This window comes from Carassius carassius, chromosome 20, assembly GCF_963082965.1.
Source record: "Carassius carassius chromosome 20, fCarCar2.1, whole genome shotgun sequence".
In the NCBI taxonomy this organism is placed as follows: domain Eukaryota; kingdom Metazoa; phylum Chordata; class Actinopteri; order Cypriniformes; family Cyprinidae; genus Carassius; species Carassius carassius.
Genome location: NC_081774.1, coordinates 2,828,455 through 2,849,221, shown reverse-complemented (window position 1 = coordinate 2,849,221; position 20,767 = coordinate 2,828,455). Strand labels below are relative to the sequence as shown.

The window sequence follows — 20,767 nt, the reverse complement described above, 5'->3', positions numbered from 1 at the left end:
TCATTTTGCTAGGCATGGCAAATGTTTTTATATAAGCATGTTTTAATTATAACTGTGAAGCAACAACATTGCTATTAAATGTGATATATAAATAAATAAAAGTTTTCCATTGTATTTTGGAAGCTTGATTGTGTAAACAACTTCAAAAACATTGCAACAAAAAAAAATGTTTTGAAGAATGTTTTCGTCAATTTAGTCAGCTTTTTCATTGAACCAAAAAGAAACTTTGAGAAGAAGGATAATGGAACGGTCTCCATGCAATAGTAAGGCTTTCCTTTATATCCTTAAGTACAATTTTGCCTGTTTTATTGGTGTCCCCTTCAAAACTTGCTCATGAGAAATGTTATGTTTATTGTCCCCCCCAACATTTAGATGAGATTTTCGCCCCTGGCCGTCACTGTCCTCCGCCATTTTTGAGAGTCCCATGATACGCATGTTGTTTTTTACGTAAAGAAAGTATTCTAGCTTCATACAATTATGATTGAACCACTGATGTCTATTCTATGGATTATTCTAAAAATGTTTCTGGGTCTAATAATATTTCAGTTATATTGCTATGGAGGGTCAGAAAGCTCTCACATTACATCAGAAATATCTTCATTTGTGTTCTGAAAATGAACGAGGGTCTTAAAGGTTTGGAAAGATATAAGGGTGAGTAATGACAGAATTTTAATTCTTGGGTGAACCATCCCTTCAAGTAACATTTACACCCCTCATTGAAGGCAAGGTTTGAAACTTAAAAATACATAGCCTGTATGAAAGAGGTGCTGTAAAGCCTGAACACTGCAGTTTCACTTCCTTTACACTATTATTAGGGTTAAAAGGGAAATATGATTGCTTTGCTGCAATAAACCAGTCATATCTGCTCTATGAATTGAGGAAGAATTTATATTGTAAGAAATATAATGTTAAAGTAATTAAATACCAAATCTTACCATGCTTAAAAAACAACAAACACCATCACAGAATTTGTAATGGTTTTACTTGTTATAATGGGAATTGTACTGGTTATAATGGAAACTGTAATACACCCCGTGAGTCTCTACTGGTGACCATCACCTTCTATTGGTGGCTTGTGAAAAAAAAAAATTGTAAATGGTTTTAAAAGTCGATGGTTTGTAATGTCTGAAATATTTGTAGTGGAAACCATTGTATTTTTTGCGATAGTTCTATTTTTTTTATTATTTTCCCCAACATTCAGCAGTGATCAATGTACAATCAATTCTGTGTACCTGGTTAAAACTTTGAAATTTAACAAGTATATATGGTGGACTGGAGACATTTTTCTTTGGGGGGGATTAGGGGTGTGAATTTGGGCGAGACTTGGCCAGTGTCGTTTCTACTTGCTGCGAGCTTGTTCGCGTGCAGTCTTGAAACTCATACGTATATCTGAAGAACATTCTAAGAATATCGTGAGGAAAACTAAAAAGTAAGTCTAAACTTTTTATTCGTTCTTGTGTTACTCTCGCTGTTTGTTCTGTGAAGAATTGTGTCTGTAATGCGCTGAATTCTTGGGAAGTTTTTCCAAGTTTTAATGTTCTGAAGATTATCGTCCATGATTATAAAAACTAACGGTTTCTGCGTGATGCCACATAGAAAGCAAACACTTTTAGTGTCGCTGTATTTGGAGTACTTAGAAAATAAAACCACGTTTACAATCCACAGTTATTCTGTAATTATGTATTTGTTCGATATGCCTTAAGCATATACGTTGCATAATCAAAGCTGATGCTTTTTTTTGCATTAGAATAATTTCTTATGCTTTGGCAAGAAGCACATTTAAAGCTGGATACAGACTGCATGATTTGCAGATGTGTTTTCTGCTTATGAATTTAGTACAGCACTACAGCTGTATCATTTGACAGGGTGGGGAACATTCATACAGATCTCAGAATATCTCTTATCATTGTCTGCTGGCTTCTGCACAAAATAATAAAACAGTTAATGATAATTTCATAGCCTATGTTTTTTTTAACTGAAAGGTAAACGTAACCAAACATGTTAGCTGATGTGTTTAAGAGCAAACTGAGAGGCAAAAGATGATGGAAGTCAGCAAAATGGATGAAATTACTTACAATACATTTAAATAAGAGGATAACTGATCGGTAACATGCTTTGAGTAATTGGCCTCTTTTTATAGCTAAAGACTTAAAAAAAGCTCCCAGTTATGTTTTGTTGATTTATTACATCCATGTATTCTCGGCCCTGCGAGCTCCACCAGCACTGCACATGTTCTGTCTCTCTAATCTATCACACTATCATGATTCATCTCATCAGCTCATTAGTAGAGACCTCAAGACCTGAAACGGTGTGTCAGATATAGAGAGACTAATACAGAATGTGATTGCAGGGGAGTTTTAAAATGAATACCAGATCATCTAGTTTATATTGAAATCTTTAGATTTGTATTGCAGGTGTTTGTATCTCAGCAAATCTGAGCACTGTTTGAGAAGTTTAAAAGTGAGATTATTGGGGCTTGAAGAGGAAAATCTGATGAGAAGAATATTTAAAGTCTTTAATTTGCTGTCCATTTAATCTACTCTCTGTTGAGAAGGTGCTGCAGAGGAATGTCTGGTTTATGTTAAGTTGAAAGGAATACGTCTCACAAATGGAATTTGGTGATTGTGAGAAAAGTCTTGAGAAAACAGAAGAAAACAAGTTGAGAAGATCGAGGAGAACGCAAGGCCATTTGGAGGAAACGCATGGTTCTCATTTTGACTGTTTATTCAGTGTCACTGGGAACGAATCCACATGCAACGTCAGCATTTCTGTTCCTTTTCATTCAGTATTTTCTGTACCAAAGTGCTAGTGATCACTGATCATTTTTGAATAATTACTGACATATATTTTAATGGAATTCTGGGGCACATCTGTCAGCGGAAGCAATGCGGGGAAATAAACAGCATGCCAAAGTTTACAGCTCATGTCCAAATAGGCAATTACTTTAACAACGCTGTGTAGAAACGCAGATGTATGGGGACTTTTTCTCTCCATGGTAGCGTTCATGCTGCTGAACTTTTTGATTATGTAACAAGGGAGAAAGCGTTATGCTATGTTTGGATTGGAATTCTAATCTAATTAAAATATTAGTATCATTTCTAAATACTAGCCTATACTTCTACAATGCTCTTTCTTATAAAATGTTCAGGCCAATCAAACAAACATCAGTTTAAATGTTTTTATAAAGTAACAAATTCTTTATTTCTTTGATTGTCCTTCATTATGAATCTTAGTTTTAAAATCACATTTGTGTTCTCTTTGCGTTTGCTTCAGCACTTAATCATCATCAATGAATGAATTGCTAAACATTTATTGTCTGCGTGCGGATTCCAAATCTTTACACTCTTTTCCATCTAATTATTTTGTATGATGTTTTGCAGGATGCCAGGACAAAGACTATCAATCCGAGATAACGCCGCTGTCGGCCGTTTTCATGGTGTTTCTGCCAGCAATGGCCAGGCCATCTCAGAGAAACACACCGTGTCCATCTTGAGGAAAGAGAGCGGATGCCGGCACTGGTTTCAGAGAGCTTGTCCATGTTGTGTCCGGAGACAGAGCAGCTCAAATGATGTGAGCGGTGACGTGGATGGTCTGGCTGCTGGGGACGTAGAGAAAGAAAGACCGACTCCACCGATTCTCAACGGAGATACAGAGCTGGACGGTGAGGAGCTCGGTCTGAGGATGAGATTTGAGACTTCTTTTCATACACTTCAGCTGAAGTTCTTCAAACTCAAATCTTTTTCTTCTTTCTTTCTCATCAGAGTTGACTCTAGCAGTGCGCTCTGTGGATCTGCTGAGTGAGAAATCTGATCGGAACAAGACGGAGCATCACACGGATCAATACAACAGTGACCAGCTCATCATCCGCAGAGGCCAGACTTTTCAAATAGAGCTCGACCTCTCACGACCTTTCAACCCAAACACAGATAAACTTCACCTGGAAATGAAGACAGGTGAGCATGAAGTTAAATCCCAGGAACTGTATGGTCAGATTTCAGGAATACATGCTTTCAGCGTTCAGTGCTGCTTTTAAACACGCAGTGAAATCCTCAAGTACACTGGTATAAATCTAGACTTTTTCAATTGTTTATAACAAATAAATATGTCTAAAAATCATTATACATATTTAAACTGTATTTATTTATTTATTTATTTAACTTCTTAGGCTTTCTCTCTTTTTGAGTGAAATCTTAAGTCTGTATATTTGATATCAATTGAATTTATTTACTTTATATTTAGTTTTAGTTTCTTTAGTATTTTAAATTAAATTCTGAAAATCAAAAATGTTACCTTGGCAATTAGATGAAATGAAGTATGTTTAATATAACGTATGTTTGAAGTTTTTTATATTTTTTTATATTTTATGGAGTTAACTGTACATATTTAGGCTTTATTTTTAGGGATATATAATAACCCTGATTTCAGGATAGTTGTGTCTGGAAATGATTTGGCTGTATTCCTCCCTTGTGTAATCATTTATCAGGAGAATCAAAACTTGGAACCGAATTCGTCACATTCTTCTCAAGGCCAGTTTAGCCCCTTCTTAAACCATATGTTTGATGTCTTCATGCAGGGTCGCTCCCGCAGGTGTCGAAGAAGACACACATCATCGTACCGCTGGTGGACGAGCTCCAGGATGAACGCTGGGAGGCAAAGATCGTGGAGCAGAAGGTCAACAGGGTGAGGCTTTCTGTCAACTCCCCCGTCACTGCTGTTATCGGGAAGTACAAGCTGACCATCACAACGCAAAATCTGAAGACGGGCGAAACTACCATGCATGACCACGACAAAGACATTTACATGCTCTTCAATCCCTGGTGTGAAGGTAAGACTAATAAAGTTCAAGAATACTTTAAAGGATATATTACTCAAAAATTTACATTTACTGAAAATGTACTCATCCTGATGCAATCCAAGATGTAGATGAGTTTGTTTCTTCATCAGATTTTGAGAAATTAGCACTGCATCAGTTGCTCACCAATGGTTCCTCTGCAGTGAATGGGTGCCGTCAGAATGAGAGTCTAAAAAGCTGATAAAAAAATCACAATAATCCACAGCACTCAACAATGAACGACTTTAATGAAAAGCTGCATGTTTGTAAGAAACTAATCGATCAAGATGTTTTATCTTCAAACTAATGCTAAAACATCAGCTGTTTTAACTCTCATTCTGATGGCAGCCAGAGGATTCAATGAAAAACTGAAATCTACAAATGCAAATTGATAAAATGCTGTAAAATAAACAGTAAATGTTTATTTCAGAAGTCCTCTTTCCACTTGTTTGAAAGGTGAAAGTTTTGGAAATCACATCATCTTACCTTAAGAATATATTTTATGCTGTTTATTGCCAAAGTTTGCAGTTTCATCAGCACAGAGATTGCAATGTTAATTAATCATGTTATGCCACATTCAGTGATGTATGAAATCAAGTTTGCGTAGATAGACGATGACTCTACACTTTTCTTTTATCTGAACTCATTCATTGACAAGAAGCCAATGCACACCTCTACTGAAGCAAGTGTGTGACATATTCAGCCTATAATATTGCACAGGGAACTGTTAATGCAAAATAACATGAAGCTGCAAGTTTGCATTTGCAGCCCAGTGACTTATGTCAGTCTTCAGGAGGAATGAACGTTTTCTTGTAATCCATTTGTGTTCCAGCAGCTGCTTGTCTTTGCTGCAGGTACTGGCTGTAACTCGCAACCAATCTTGTCCTTACAAGACCGCTTGATTTTTTTTACACCATCTCTGTCAAGCAGGAATCAGTTTTGCAGATTAGATGATGGTTGTGATGGTCACCTAACTTTTTTCTCCTTTGCTAGTGTTCACAGTTCACAGTGTTCCTGTGGCTCAGTGGTAGAGCATTGCGTCAGCAGTGCAAGGTTGTGGGTTTGATTCCCAGGAAATAATTGTTCAGTAAAAACTGTTAGCCTGAATGCACTGTAAGTTGCTTTGGATGAAAGAGCTGGCTCATTAGAGTCATTCGTTCTGTATGGGTTTGACTCTCTTAAAAGAACTGTCTCACACTAAACTGTGATCACTATCTGTTTCACGATGTAGACTCATTATGGTGTTGCATCTGATAAGAATCATGAACTAGATAAAACAATGCAATAATCAGTCAAACAATAGAAATGCTCATCAAAATAAATAAATATATATTATTATATGTTATATAAATTAAATAAATAATCAAAATAAATGAGAACCTATTTAATGCATATAATAAAGAAAGAACATACCTTTTACAGATTTTTTATTATTTATTTTTTTACATGCTTCTGCATTGATTCGAAGTGTTTGAGTTATTATTAGTCTAATAGTTTAAAGCTAGTTTTCTTGTGTGGTTCAGGATTTGCCCTCCTTCCTGCACTGAATGCCAGAGATGTTTTGTAAGGAAAGAGAGGTCTGCCAAAACACCTTTCACTCCAAGCACTGTAAACCTTTTCTCTCTTTGCTGTTTCTCCCCTGATGTCTCTTTTACAGCTCCACCTCATCTGGATTTTCACATGTCAAATATATCATCCCTCTCCCGCTCTCTTTCTCTCCCTTCTTGGCCCCTTGTTCACTTCAGTTCCTTTCCTTTCATTCTTTCCTTTTTTTTCAGCCTGTTTTGTTTTATAACACAAATTTTTATGCTCTGTGCTTTTGTTGAAAGCTGCTGGCTCGCTCCTGCTCTGAAGTACACTGTGAACTCTAACTCTGCAAGAATGTGTTTTCATTTAAGCAATCTTTCAATAACAGGGTGTAGCTTGCTTCAACTAGACATAACTTGATTATTTACTCAATAGCATTATTTACTCAATAAAATGTAGAGAATGCTTAAGCAGATTCAAATAAAGAGGTAAAGTTAAGCATTGCTCAGTGGATGTAAATTTGTTAATTGGAATATATATATTTTTTAAATCATCCGTTGTTGTTTTGGTATTTTCATAACGATTTCTATAACTTTAGCAAATTTATCCATTATATTTACTGCTGTTTATTTAGATTTCCCGTTTATAATGATGGAGAGTAATGACATTAGGAACTAGCTTTTATTAATTAAGGTGATTTTACAAAAGATTAACTGAGGGAAAAAATTAATTATAATAAATTAAGAAAATGTTTTCCCAAGGAAGCAAAAAATGAAGACTCATAATTATTTTCAGATTTCATTTTAATTTTAGTTTTAGTCATTGTTTTTGTTAAGTAATTTTTCTAATATTTCATTTATTACTATATTTCATTTTATTTAATTATTTGTAATTTTAATTTTAAAATACTTGCAATTTCAGTGTACTAAACTTGAAACAACATTTATTTTTATTTTTACATTTGTTTACATTAAGTTGACATTTTTCCATCTAATATTTATATTAATTTTATTTCAGCTTTATTCCAATAAAGTAAATTATTTTTAATAGCTTTAATTTTAAATAGCAATACTAACACTGTTTCAGAAACTGGAAAATTTTGTTGAAAAATATGTTGATTTTATTGTAATACTGTGTTAAAGGTATTATGTTTAACTATCACATCTTAAAAAAATAATAATAATAATTTCCAGTAAATAAAGTCCCCTACATAAACTATGTATGGGCCTGCGGTGTTTTTCTGTCTCAATGCTTAACTCTTTCTGGCCTCTTTCCATTACACTTTCTCTCGCATGAGTCACTTTTCCATTCATTTTGTAATCTTTTCAGTCGTCTGGCATCTTCTCTAGTCATTTGAAAGTGAAAGTGACATTCAGCCAAGTATGGTGACCCATACTCAGAATTTGTGCTCTGCATTTAACCCATCCGAAATGCACACACACAGAGCAGTGAACACACACACACACTGTGAGCACACACCCAGAGCAGTGGGCAGCCATTTATGGCCATTTATGGGGTTCGATGCCTTTGCTCAAGGACACCTAAGTCGTGGTATTGAATGCACTCCCCCCACCCACAATTCCTGCCGGCCCGGGACTTGAACTCACAACCTTTCGATTGGGAGTCCGACTCTCTAACCATTAGCCCACGACTTCCCATAACATTTCCGTAACATTATGCCTCCATTTTTCCAGAGCATTTGATGAAAACAGAGCACAGTAGATTCCAGACGCCCTGCTGTGGCTCACATTGATGACATCACTGTAATTTAAAATGACCCAAACCACCGTATTAAATCCTGTAACTGTCTGCTCATGGTCCCTCATGACTCTCTCTCTCTCTCTCTCTTCAGATGACATGGTGTACATGGAGGGGGAGAAAGAGCTGAAGGAGTACATCTTAAATGACACTGGTAGAATCTACTATGGCACTGAGAAGCAGATTGGAGCTCGTACGTGGAACTTCGGCCAGGTGCGAAGATTAATATTAAAACAAAAAAAAATTAAAACACAAAAACACACACACACATAAATAGTGTTTTCATTGTTACATTTAGTAATTTTGTTCACTTGAATGGAATAATAATGTTACTTTTTTTTTATTTTATTTTTTTATTAGTAATTCTAGCTGTTCAACTTAAACGTTTGTATTTCGGTTAGTTGGCGATGCAACATTTCTAATTCTTAATTTCTGATTTTAGTTTTTCATGAAATATTTACTTTTATTTCAGCTTAATTTCAAGATCAAAAACAATATTTAATAGTTTTAACATTAATTCTATTTAGTTTTTTTTAAAACACCACATGCTGATTTTGACTGCTTCCATTGTTCTCATTTGTAAGTCGCTTTGAATAAAAGTGTCTGCTAAATGACTAAATGTAAATGTATATCACAAAAACGTGAAGCTTCTTTTTATTATTCTCACAAGAACTGCCCACTTAGACCGGAAAAGTCATCTCACCAAACCACAGTTCATTTTGTTTATATGTGGCATTTACAGTAAATCTGGAATCAATTATGCCATAATTGTAGACTGGCTTGGAAAAAAAAACGTGATTACTGTGCTTACAAAATAGCAAAAATGTGTGGCAACTTTGCAACCAGAATTTTTAACTGGAGTTCTCTCTCTTTCTCTCTCTCTCTCTCTCTCTCTCTCTCTCTTTCTCTCTCTCTCTCTCTCTCTCTCCATATCAAGTTTGATGAAGGAATTCTGGAGGCCTGTCTGTTTGTGCTGGATAACAGCGAGGTTCCTCCCTCGGGAAGAGGAGATCCTGTCAGTGTGGTCCGAGTCATTTCTGCCATGGTGAGTGCCACCACATCCAGCAACACAGCTGGAACAGATCTGTGAAGAGTGCTTGATTATACTGCTGCGACCTCGGAAGCCCTTAGTGAATTTATCTGTCCCTTCTAGATCAATTCTCCAGATGACCTTGGTGTTCTGGAGGGAAACTGGTCTGGGAATTACGCTGGCGGGACGTCTCCCATGGCCTGGAGCGGAAGTGTTGAAATCCTCAGGCAGTACCACAGAGAAAGAGGAACGCCCGTCAAATACGGCCAGTGCTGGGTGTTTTCTGGGGTCACGACCACAGGTGTGTGTGAACAGATAACAGCCTCCGTTTGGCATTGTGTACGGCAGGAAAACTTAGGGTTAGTGATTCAGGATTCCAGCTGTAGGAATATAGACTCTAGAAAACAAAGTTCTTTTTTGGCATTGATGGTTCCATGAAGAACCTTTAACATCCTTGGAATCTTTCCATTCTTTAAAGAGGAAAGAGGTTCTTTAGATTTTCAAATGTTCTTGCTCTAGATTTTTGGAACTTTTTATTTTTAAGTGTCTAACATTAAAGCGTTAACTGTGAAAAAAGTCACCGATAAGTGCTATACGTATCTAGCATTTCAAAATGCTGCTTTCTGAAGACGCATCAGCCAACACAATATCATTAAGCCCAAAAACACAAAAGAGAGCGACTGTGATTGGACAGCAGAAGTGTAGGCCATCCCATTACCCACATTTTTTCTTTTTTGCTGTTTATAGAGTCACAGTAAAGAAGACTTACTGTAATCAAACAAAAATTCAGTGAATATTCAGTAGGAACATTTAGGTGAAATTAAATGTATTACTTTTAAAGTCAAAATGTGCAGTACCATTGTAGAATAAAAGCATTAATTTCTTCCAAAAGCCCAAAAGTTTGAACAGTAATGTATATAATTATATTGAATATTTACAAGAATGGCTAAACTCATGCTCTCTTTCTCTATCTGTCCCAGTATTGAGATGTTTAGGTATTCCTACCCGTTCTGTAACTAATTTCCAGTCTGCCCATGACACGGATGTGTCCTTGACAACAGATGTGTATTTAGATGAGAATATGGAACCAATCAATCATCTCAACTCGGACTCTGTATGGTGAGGATTTGTGCATTTTCATGAAAGCATTTCATTGAAAGAAGTCCAAGACTGCTGTTGTAGTGGTATATCATTACTGTGATTTCCTCTCTTTTGCAGGAACTTCCATGTGTGGAACGACTGCTGGATGGCCCGTCCGGATCTGCCTCCTGGTTTGGGTGGCTGGCAGGCCGTGGACTCCACACCTCAGGAGACCAGTTATGGGACGTTCCGCTGTGGCCCAGCGTCACTGGCCGCTATTCGCTCCGGACAGGTCTACCTTAAATTTGACACCCCTTTCGTCTTTGCTGAGGTGAGTCTAGACACGTTATCATTATATAAACAGCCATAGAAGATGCATTCACATCCTTTCTATCTAGAAAAGTGCATGTTAGATAAATCAAATGTGGAAATGGACATTCATTGAAAATTATTTTAGAAAATAGGTACCAGTTTTTTTTAACCATTATATTTTTCGGGAATATAATCCATTTTTTTAAATAATATGAAACATACTGAAACTTATATTCCAAAGCGACTGATATTCAAATCTGTAATTAATATAAGAAATACATTTAGACTTTATAATTTATAATATATAATTATTTATTTATAATAAATGTGTATTAATTTCTATATAATTCCTGTTCTGTTCTGAATTTAGTAGTAGCCCTTTATTGTAATATAGTTTCATTTCAGGGACTTTTTATGTAGTAAGAATTAAAATACACATTTATGGGGTTTATAATATTTTTAAAGGTTTAGTTTTAGTTTTATTTACAGCTGTTTTACATTATTTCTGAAATATGACAAGCAATTTTGACACACTGTGACTTAATTTCATGTGCAACTTCTTGTTTTTCCAGAAAATACTATAATTTTATATTCATGCGGTTGTGCACAATTCATCTGGGCATGTTATTTTTTTCATTTGAATATAATCCTTTTTGGATGACTTGACCATATTGGAGTAATTATTATGTATTTCTTATATGATAAATATTATATCGGAGTATTATTTATATACTACTATTATAATATTTAATCAATTTTAGATAAATTTTCATTTTCATGTTCTATTTTTAGTTTCAATAATTTATGTTTTATTTTAGTATTTTTTGTACTGCAGCTTAAACTTGCTTTGTTTCAGTTACGTAGACAAGTCAAGACAACATTAAGGTTGCTTAATTTTTCACCTAATACTGTATTTATATTTTATTATATTTCAGCTGTTTTTGATAACCCAAAATGATTTTTAATAGTATGATTTGCTCTCATGTTTCTCATTAAATGTGCTGTTTTACTCGGAGTACTTCACAGTGCAGAAGTGGATGCTGTTAAATGTGAATGTGCTTCAGAACAGGCCGGTCCTGACGTGCTGCCTGAAGCCTGTATATATCTTGACAGTCTTGTCTCTTTAAAGAGTTTCTGTTGAAACCTTGTACTTTTTCGGCTGCAGGTGAACAGTGATAAGATCTACTGGCAGAGGAACCTGGATGGCACCTTCAAGCAGATCCACAGTGAGAAGAAAGCAGTCGGCCACTGCATCAGCACTAAAGCTGTGGGCTCGGACAAACGTGTCGACATCACACACCTTTACAAATATCCTGAAGGTGAGAAACACGTATCAGACATCAGTCTCAGTATCTCGTTTTGCCTGTACCAACCTGAAACACAGGAAGCATAGACTATAGCTGTCAAAGAAGAAGCCCTGATTAAATATTGAATAATACAACAGGCCCAATGTATATATAATGATGACATCACATGCTATTAAAATCATGAGAACACTCGTATGGGAACTAGTGTAGTTTCCCAGAGAAAACTTTATTAGATCCAAATGCCAGGAGAAAAAGAAATAGATTGTAATATGATTGAATCTTACAAAAAACTGTGAAGAAATGTCATATTACTACTAAAAACATTGATTTGATATAAAGATTTATTTGCAATTTTTGCAAAGCATCCAACTTTGGATTACAACTGTAAACACACGCACACACACACACACACACCTTATTTGTTAATTTATATACACTACTGTTAGTGTTTTACATTATTTGTTTCATCTGAAAGGGTAAGTTCACCCAATAATCAAAATTATGTAATTAATAACTCACCCTTATGTTGTTCCAAACCAGTGAGACCTCCGTTTATCTTCAGAACACAGTTTAAGATATTTTAGATTTAGTCCGAGAGCTCTCAGTCCCTCCATTGAAGCTGTGTGTACGGTCTACTGTCCATGTCCAGAAAGGTAAGAAAAACATCATCAAAGTAGTCCATGTGACATCAGAGGGTCAGTTAGAATATTTTGAAGCGTCGAAAATACATTTTGATCCAAAAATTGCAAAAACGATGACTTTATTCAGCATTGTCTTCTCTTCCGGGTCTGTTGTGAGAGAGAGTTTAAAACAAAGCAGTTTGTGATATTCGGTTCGAGAACGGTCTGGCTCGGCTCTGTGTTCATCTTCAGTTCTCTTTTCACAGCAGTTCAGTCAGTGTACTATTTGAGTAAATGAATTACTCCGGGATATTGGTTTGTTTGAACTCAGACGGAGTGTCAGCCACATTAAAAAAGTTAACAGCTTAAGTCATTTGTGGATTAATGCGTATTGGAGACGCGAACCATTTAAAACGATTCAGTTCGATTCGGTGATTAGGTTCAAAAAGATCCGGTTACATCGAATGATTCGTTCGCAAACCGAATATCACAAACTGCTTTCTTTTGAACTCTCTCTCACAACAGACACGGAAGAGAAGACAATGCTGAATAAAGTCGCAGTTTTTGGTATTTTTGGACCAAAATGTATTTTCGATGCTTCAAAATATTCTAACTGACCCTCTGATGTCACATGGACTACTTTGATGATGTTTTTCTTACCTTTCCGGACATGGACAGTAGACCGTACACACAGTTTCAATGGAGGGACTGAGAGCTCTCAGACTAAATCTAAAATATCTTAAACTGTGTTCAGAAGATAAACGGAGGTCTCACTGGTTTGGAACGACATGAGGATAAGTTACTAATTATATAATTTTGATTATTGGGTGAACTAACCCTTTAATATACATGATATCGATAAATACATTGAAATACATTATACATTAATGCATATTTATGTTGCACATATGTACATACAGTATAAATACATTATAATATAAATACATTTCTTTTTTTCTGTAAATGAATTACTGTAAAATATCAATTGTTATTTTAATTATTTAAATATATTATTTGTATTAAATTAAATTATTTTCTTATGTAAATACTTTTTTATATAAATTATTTTAATGTATTTTTAATAACAATCTTTATTTTAATATACATTATTATACATAAAGAAATTTATTAGCATTTATTTTTTTAGAAAAACTTATTTTATCTTATTTTGAAGGTTTTTTTTTTTCATTATTAAATTTTTTAGGGAGCAATATAACCTTTCTTTGTGAGATTCATCCATACAATCAGGAGTTAAATTCATGTTCTTAGTTGATTCTGTCTTACCAGAGCAACACAGAGCAGAGGTGTTTTGTAATGCCAGGACAGACGCAGCCAAGAGCACACAATATCTGTTTAAACCGGCTATAAATGGCTTAACATTCCTCTGCCGTAATCACTCAGCCTTTTCACCAAAATACCTGTCATTATCTCCGAATGGGTAGTTTAAACCTCACCGAGTTCCACCCACGGGAAACAAGATCAGCATCGTCTCAGTTACTCAGCTACACAAAATAAAAACCAATAAGAAAATAGACTTAAAGGGACAGAACACCCAAATCTCAAAATTCTCTCAATGTTTGCTCACCCTCAAACCTTTACGTGTTTCTTTATTCTGCTCAACACAAAAGAAAACATTTTGAAATATGTAGGAAACATACAGTATAATTATCTTTTTTAATGTGTCACATCAGGCTCGGAAGAGGAGCGTATCGCAGTGGAAACCGCCTGTCGCTACGGCTCTAAACCCAACGTCTACTCCAGTCCCATTGCTGAGGATGTGCAGGTGGAGGTGAAGATGGAGGGAGAAGGTCCACGCATGGGAGGAGACGCTCAGCTGAAGATCGTGGTGAAGAACAGCAGCTCTCAGCCGCGCAGAACCACCCTCCACAGCCAGGTGGCAGTCATGTACTACACCGGCGTGCTGAAGGACACCGTCAAGAAGGAGACGCTTAATTTGGAGCTGAACCCACAGGAAGGTGAGCTTGGGTTTGTTCGGACTGGCATACTAGCACACTACTCACACTACTTTACCAGTGTGCACACTGTACTGGCACGCTACTCACACCACTGTACCAGTGTGCACACTGTACTAGCACACTACTCACACCACTGTACCAGTGTGCACACTGTATTAGCACACTACTCACACCACTGTACCAGTGTGCACACTGTACTAGCACACTACTCACACCACTGTAACAGTGTGCACACTGTACTAGCACACTACTCACACTACTGTACCAGTGTGCACACTGTACTAGCACACTACTCACACTACTGTACCAGTGTGCACACTGTACTAGCACACTACTCACACTACTGTACCAGTGTGCACACTGTACTAGCACATTACTCACACCACTGTACCAGTGTGCACACTGTACTAGCACACTACTCACACTACTGTAACAGTGTGCACACTGTACTAGCACACTACTCACACTACTGTAACAGTGTGCACACTGTACTAGCACACTACTCACACCACTGTAACAGTGTGCACACTGTACTAGCACACTACTCACACTACTGTAACAGTGTGCACACTGTACTAGCACACTACTCACACCACTGTAACAGTGTGCACACTGTACTAGCACACTACTCACACTACTTTACCAGTGTGCGCACTGTACTAGCACACTACTCACACCACTGTACCAGTGTGCGCACTGTACTAGCACACTACTCACACTACTGTAACAGTGTGCGCACACTGTACTAGCACACTACACACACCACTGTACCAGTGTGCGCACTGTACTAGCACACTACTCACACTACTGTAACAGTGTGCGCACACTGTACTAGCACACTACACACACCACTGTACCAGTGTGCGCACTGTACTAGCACACTACACACACCACTGTACCAGTGTGCACACGCACGCTACTCACACCACTGTACCAGTGTGCGCACTGTACTAGCACACTACTCACACTACTGGAACAGTGTGCACACTGTACTAGCACACTACTCACACTACTGTACCAGTGTGCACACTGTACTAGCACACTACTCACACCACTCTACCAGTGTGCACACTGTACTAGCACACTACTCACACTACTGTAACAGTGTGCACACTGTACTAGCACACTACTCACACCACTGTAACAGTGTGCACACTGTACTAGCACACTACTCACACTACTTTACCAGTGTGCGCACTGTACTAGCACACTACTCACACCACTGTACCAGTGTGCGCACTGTACTAGCAAACTACTCACACTACTGTAACAGTGTGCGCACACTGTACTAGCACACTACACACACCACTGTACCAGTGTGCGCACTGTACTAGCACATTACTCACACTACTGTAACAGTGTGCGCACACTGTACTAGCACACTACACACACCACTGTACCAGTGTGCGCACTGTACTAGCACACTACACACACCACTGTACCAGTGTGCACACGCACGCTACTCACACCACTGTACCAGTGTGCGCACTGTACTAGCACACTACTCACACTACTGGAACAGTGTGCACACTGTACTAGCACACTACTCACACTACTGTACCAGTGTGCACACTGTACTAGCACACTACTCACACCACTCTACCAGTGTGCACACTGTACTAGCACACTACTCACACTACTTTACCAGTGTGCGCACTGTACTAGCACACTACTCACACTACTGGAACAGTGTGCACACTGTACTAGCACACTACTCACACCACTGTACCAGTGTGCGCACTGTACTAGCACACTACTCACACTACTGGAACAGTGTGCACACTGTACTAACACACTACTCACACCACTGTACCAGTGTGCACACTGTACTAGCACACTACTCACACCACTGTACACAGTGTGCACACTGTACTAGCACACTACACACACCACTGTACCAGTGTGCACACTGTACTAGCACACTACTCACACTACTGGAACAGTGTGCATACTGTACTAGCACACTACTCACACCACTGTACCAGTGTGCACACCTAGCACACTACTCACACTACTGTAACAGTGTGCACACTGTACTAGCACACTACTCACTCTACTGTACCAGTGTGCGCACTGTACTAGCACACTACTCACACTACTGTACCAGTGTGCACACTGTACTAGCACACTACTCACTCTACTGTACCAGTGTGCGCACTGTACTAGCACACTACTCACACTACTGTAACAGTGTGCACACTGTACTAGCACACTACTCACTCTACTGTACCAGTGTGCGCACTGTACTAGCACACTACTCACACTACTGTAACAGTGTGCACACTGTACTAGCACACTACTCACTCTACTGTACCAGTGTGCGCACTGTACTAGCACACTACTCACACTACTGGAACAGTGTGCACACTGTACTAGCACACTATCTGTTTACATCTTTGAACTTTTACCTTTTTTCTCAGAATTCTAAGTTCATATCTTGCAGTTTTGACCTTTTATTTTCATAATGGCAAGTTATAAACTCTTATTTGAGACTTTACATCTGGGCATTTTTACATTCTCTCAGATTTCTGAGTTTATATCTCGCAGTTTTCTCAATTATGAGTTTTCATCTCACAAGTCTGACTTTTTTTTATTATAAATAAACAAATAAAAAAGAGCCATTCTTTATTACTATATAGAAAAATCTATAAATTTTTTGTTTGTTTTTTATTTAGAAAAAACAACTTTTCTACTTAAATTTTTGTTAGCAATATAACAAATATTTATACGTTTATACATTTATTATAGATTTAAATGTTAAATATTTTCTCGTCATATTAATAAAGACTGTCAAGGCTTTTACACATAAAATATACACTAGTCACTTTCATTTATTAATTTTTTGGCCTTTTTGTACTTAAACCACTTTAAACGCATTAATATCTGAAATAAATTGAATTAAGCATGCAAAATCAATGAGCTTTTTTACAAACCTTTATTGTTGTGTACTTTATACTTGTATTTTTTATTATTATGACATTATTTTCAGTAAAATAATAAATTAATGTAAATTATTTCTTAAAATGACTTAAAGTAAAATCAAGTAATTAATAAAATATTAATAAACAAAATAATCAGTTGTCCTTTATACATATACCTTTTGAAAATAAGTAAAATTTGTATTATTACTGTAAATAAATAATAAGCATCGCTGATGATCTCTTTGTGTCTATTTCACGTCCTCCAGAGAAGATTCTTGACTGGGTGCTGCCATACACACAGTATCAGGATCAGCTGGTGGACCAGGCCGCGCTCATGCTGACTCTGTCTGGACGGGTCACTGAGACCCAGCAGGTTTTGGCCAATCAGACCAGCTTTAGGCTCCGAACACCTGATCTCCACATCGAGGTGAGACTTCCAGAATCCTCAGCTGCTTTTTACCACTGTGCAGTTCATTCGAACACAATTCTGGTTTTGCTGAATGTTTTGCTCCATGTCAAAACCGAGATGGTTTGTAAATCTCCTACATTTTTTGTTGCAGCCTATCGGAGAGGCATATGTGGGCAAGGAGATGTCCGCGAAGATCACATTCACAAATCCTCTGCTTTGTACTCTGCGTGATGTGGTCATCCGAGTGGAAGGACTCGGGCTGAGAGACCTCCATCCCATCAAAGTCGGGTAAGAGTTATCCTGAGCGGAATGTGTGCAGGATTCCTCTTGGAGTTCTACCATTTGGAAACAATCCTGAAGGATCCTAATGGGAATTTCTTACATGATCAAAACATAAAACCTAGATCCCAAAGAACAAAGTTCCCAACAGGATTATTATGATTATGGACTGGATAAAATGTCCCTGTAGGATATTTTTATAGAAGATTATTTCAAACTGCTAAAGTGCTCTCTATGATTTCCCTTTTCCAATCAATTACAATACAAGCAGAGTTTTGTTGAATGTTGCACAATATAATAAATAGTTGATTGATTTCTACAAAATTAAGATATGGGTCTAAATTGTGGTTGAAATTCAGACAGGATCCACTGGTAATCGGAATGAAGCTGAAATAAAATACAATTTAAAAATTAAAATACCTAATATTCAAAAACTTAAATTGAAATAAATCTTAAATGACAAAAGTTGCTTTGGTGTCAAACTGAAATAAACAGCTAAAAGCTAATTCCAAATATGAATAAACACTATAATATTGTACTACAATAATTATAAAACCAATGCTTTAAGTCAAAGTAAATGCGAATGACCTGCACTCAGTTCAGATCTTTGCTCATGACTCTTTGAAGTAGTTTTTTTATTGTATTGTGAATGTTTGCATTAATCTCTCTCTTCCATGTCTTCTCTTTCTCTGTTTTCTCAGTGATGTGGGCAAACATGCCAATCTGACGGTGACGGAGCACTTCGTCCCCTTGGTAGCAGGCAAGAGGAAGCTGGTGGCGTCTCTGGACTGCAGACAGCTGTCGCAGGTGCACGGCGTGGCCGACATCGACGTTCACGAGAGCCAGTGAATTCACTTCCACTATTAGCATCATCAGTAACTGCGCATATAAAGTGTTTACATTGAGCCATATGGTTATTTCTTCAAGAAATAACCCTCTTTTTCACATATAATCGTTCCTACTGTATGTCCCTGATCTGAAGTTTGTTTTTATTTCATTTTAGACATAATTATTTATAATACTGTATTGCTTTGATTTATTGTGTATTAAATGTTACTTTAGTTTAGTTGATCAAATGGATCTGTTAACTGCTGAAAAAGTAAGCTAATATATATAAACGTGTATTAAAATTTTATGTGATGACTGCTAACCTACAAAATATATATTTTATTGTGGATAAACACATGTAGCTCATGCATTTCATTTCTATGCAGCTGTAGTGCCTTATATTGCATACTGTTCACAATAATGACTATTATTGACTGCATAGCAGCATACCATTTATACTGGAATCTATGGGCTGTGTATTTTCTGTATTTACCTGTCCTGAATCTCCTAATATATTCTGTCAAGATGTGCAGTGCACAAAAAATAAAAAAACACACACACAACGCAGATTATATGTGGTGTCTCACTCTGAAATGCATTTGATACTTTCCATTTCTAGTGTGAACAAGTCAGAAACATGGTCAGGTATTTATATATATATATATATATATATATATATATATATATATATATATATATATATATATATATATATATATATATATATATATATATACATATATATACATATATATATATATATATATATATATATATATATATAGATTAAATTGCCATGTTAACACAAAATTGGATTAAAAACATTTGTGATGTAACAATGCTACTAGATAGGTATAGTGTTTGAAACATTTATTGTTGCATACGACGCACTGTTTCATGCCATTTTAACAATAGTAGGAGTTGTACTTTATATTCAGTATGCATCTAATTATTTCTATCATTTGCATGATCTCCTCGAAAAGCAAAATGCTGGATCTAGCGCCTCGTAGTGTTACTTAATTGTAATCACAAAAGGAATAAGAACAGCTCTCAAAAACAAAGTCGGGTCTAGGGTCTGATAAGACAAGCTCACGATCACGTTTATTCTAATCAACGTCATGCACCTCTCTTGATTTATTTTTAACTTAAGCTTTTATTCTAACAAGTGGCTTAATGAGCAATAGGGCGACTGTTGAGGTTGACTCTTCTACTTACAAGTCCTTTTTTACAGCCTCATTTGTGTGATCACGCTCTTGCAAACTCGTTTATTTCTAACTCAACCTTTCATGGAAAAAATTAAAGTCACGTGACCGTGGTGCAGTTTTACTTCTGGCAATTGTATAAGCTTCGGGATTCACAAAAGTTGTGTTCATTTTTAAAGATTGTCATGATAAACAACATTAAAAGGGATAGTTAAAATACTATATGATAATAATATATAATGTAATAAAACTATGTATATGCGTTTATAAATATATACATAAAAAAATAAATGGGCCACTGCAGAAATATAGTATATAAGTCTATGCAGACACATCTTATTAAAGGTACAGCAGTGTATTAAGATATGCTCGTTATAAAAACAGACAATCCTTTATAATGATAAATTAATAATCAATCATCTCATCTTTAAGTCAATATGACTGTCCAAACATTGTCAGTGCTTTCATTACACAGGTTAAACATTTTTTCTCTCTAAAAAATGTTAGCCTGGATGCACTGTAAGTCGCTTTGGATAAAAGCGTCTGCTAAATGCATAAATTAATTTAAATTCAGTTTAGAGAGAGAGAGAGAGTGAGACGTTATTTCCGGTTCCAATACAGCTGGTTTTCATTGACATATTTTCCCTCCAAGTCTTTGAAGCATTTGCTTCATTACTTCTTTTATTC

The 20,767-nt window shown here is 36.5% G+C and overlaps 1 protein-coding gene across 2 annotated transcripts; it reads left to right on the top strand.

Moving 5' to 3' along the window:
- Positions 1-1,414: 1,414 nt before the first annotated feature.
- LOC132096030 (protein-glutamine gamma-glutamyltransferase K-like) lies at positions 1,415-19,126 on the top strand. 2 transcript variants are annotated; one of them, XM_059501143.1, is made up of 14 exons: positions 1,415-1,429; positions 3,381-3,661; positions 3,762-3,953; positions 4,574-4,825; positions 8,211-8,329; positions 9,054-9,161; positions 9,270-9,447; positions 10,127-10,265; positions 10,365-10,557; positions 11,704-11,857; positions 14,157-14,441; positions 17,629-17,789; positions 17,923-18,059; positions 18,752-19,126. In XM_059501143.1, exons 2-14 carry the CDS (start codon positions 3,382-3,384, stop codon positions 18,897-18,899), a joined length of 2,346 nt encoding a protein of 781 aa, XP_059357126.1. In that variant the 5' UTR covers positions 1,415-1,429; position 3,381; the 3' UTR covers positions 18,900-19,126. The 2 variants fall into 2 exon arrangements, with proteins under 2 accessions (XP_059357126.1, XP_059357124.1); XM_059501141.1 differs by lacking the exon at positions 1,415-1,429 and adding an exon at positions 2,688-2,758.
- Positions 19,127-20,767: the final 1,641 nt, after the last annotated feature.

Bases quoted from the DNA above. Each gene is read 5' to 3' on its own strand.
- LOC132096030 (XM_059501141.1), top strand. From the start codon at position 2,703: ATGGTTCTCATTTTGACTGTTTATTCAGTGTCACTGGGAACGAATCCA. The intron at 4,826-8,210 runs GTAAGACTAATA...CTCTCTCTTCAG, and splicing joins CTTCAATCCCTGGTGTGAAG to ATGACATGGTGTACATGGAG. The intron at 10,558-11,703 runs GTGAGTCTAGAC...TTTCGGCTGCAG, and splicing joins CCCCTTTCGTCTTTGCTGAG to GTGAACAGTGATAAGATCTA.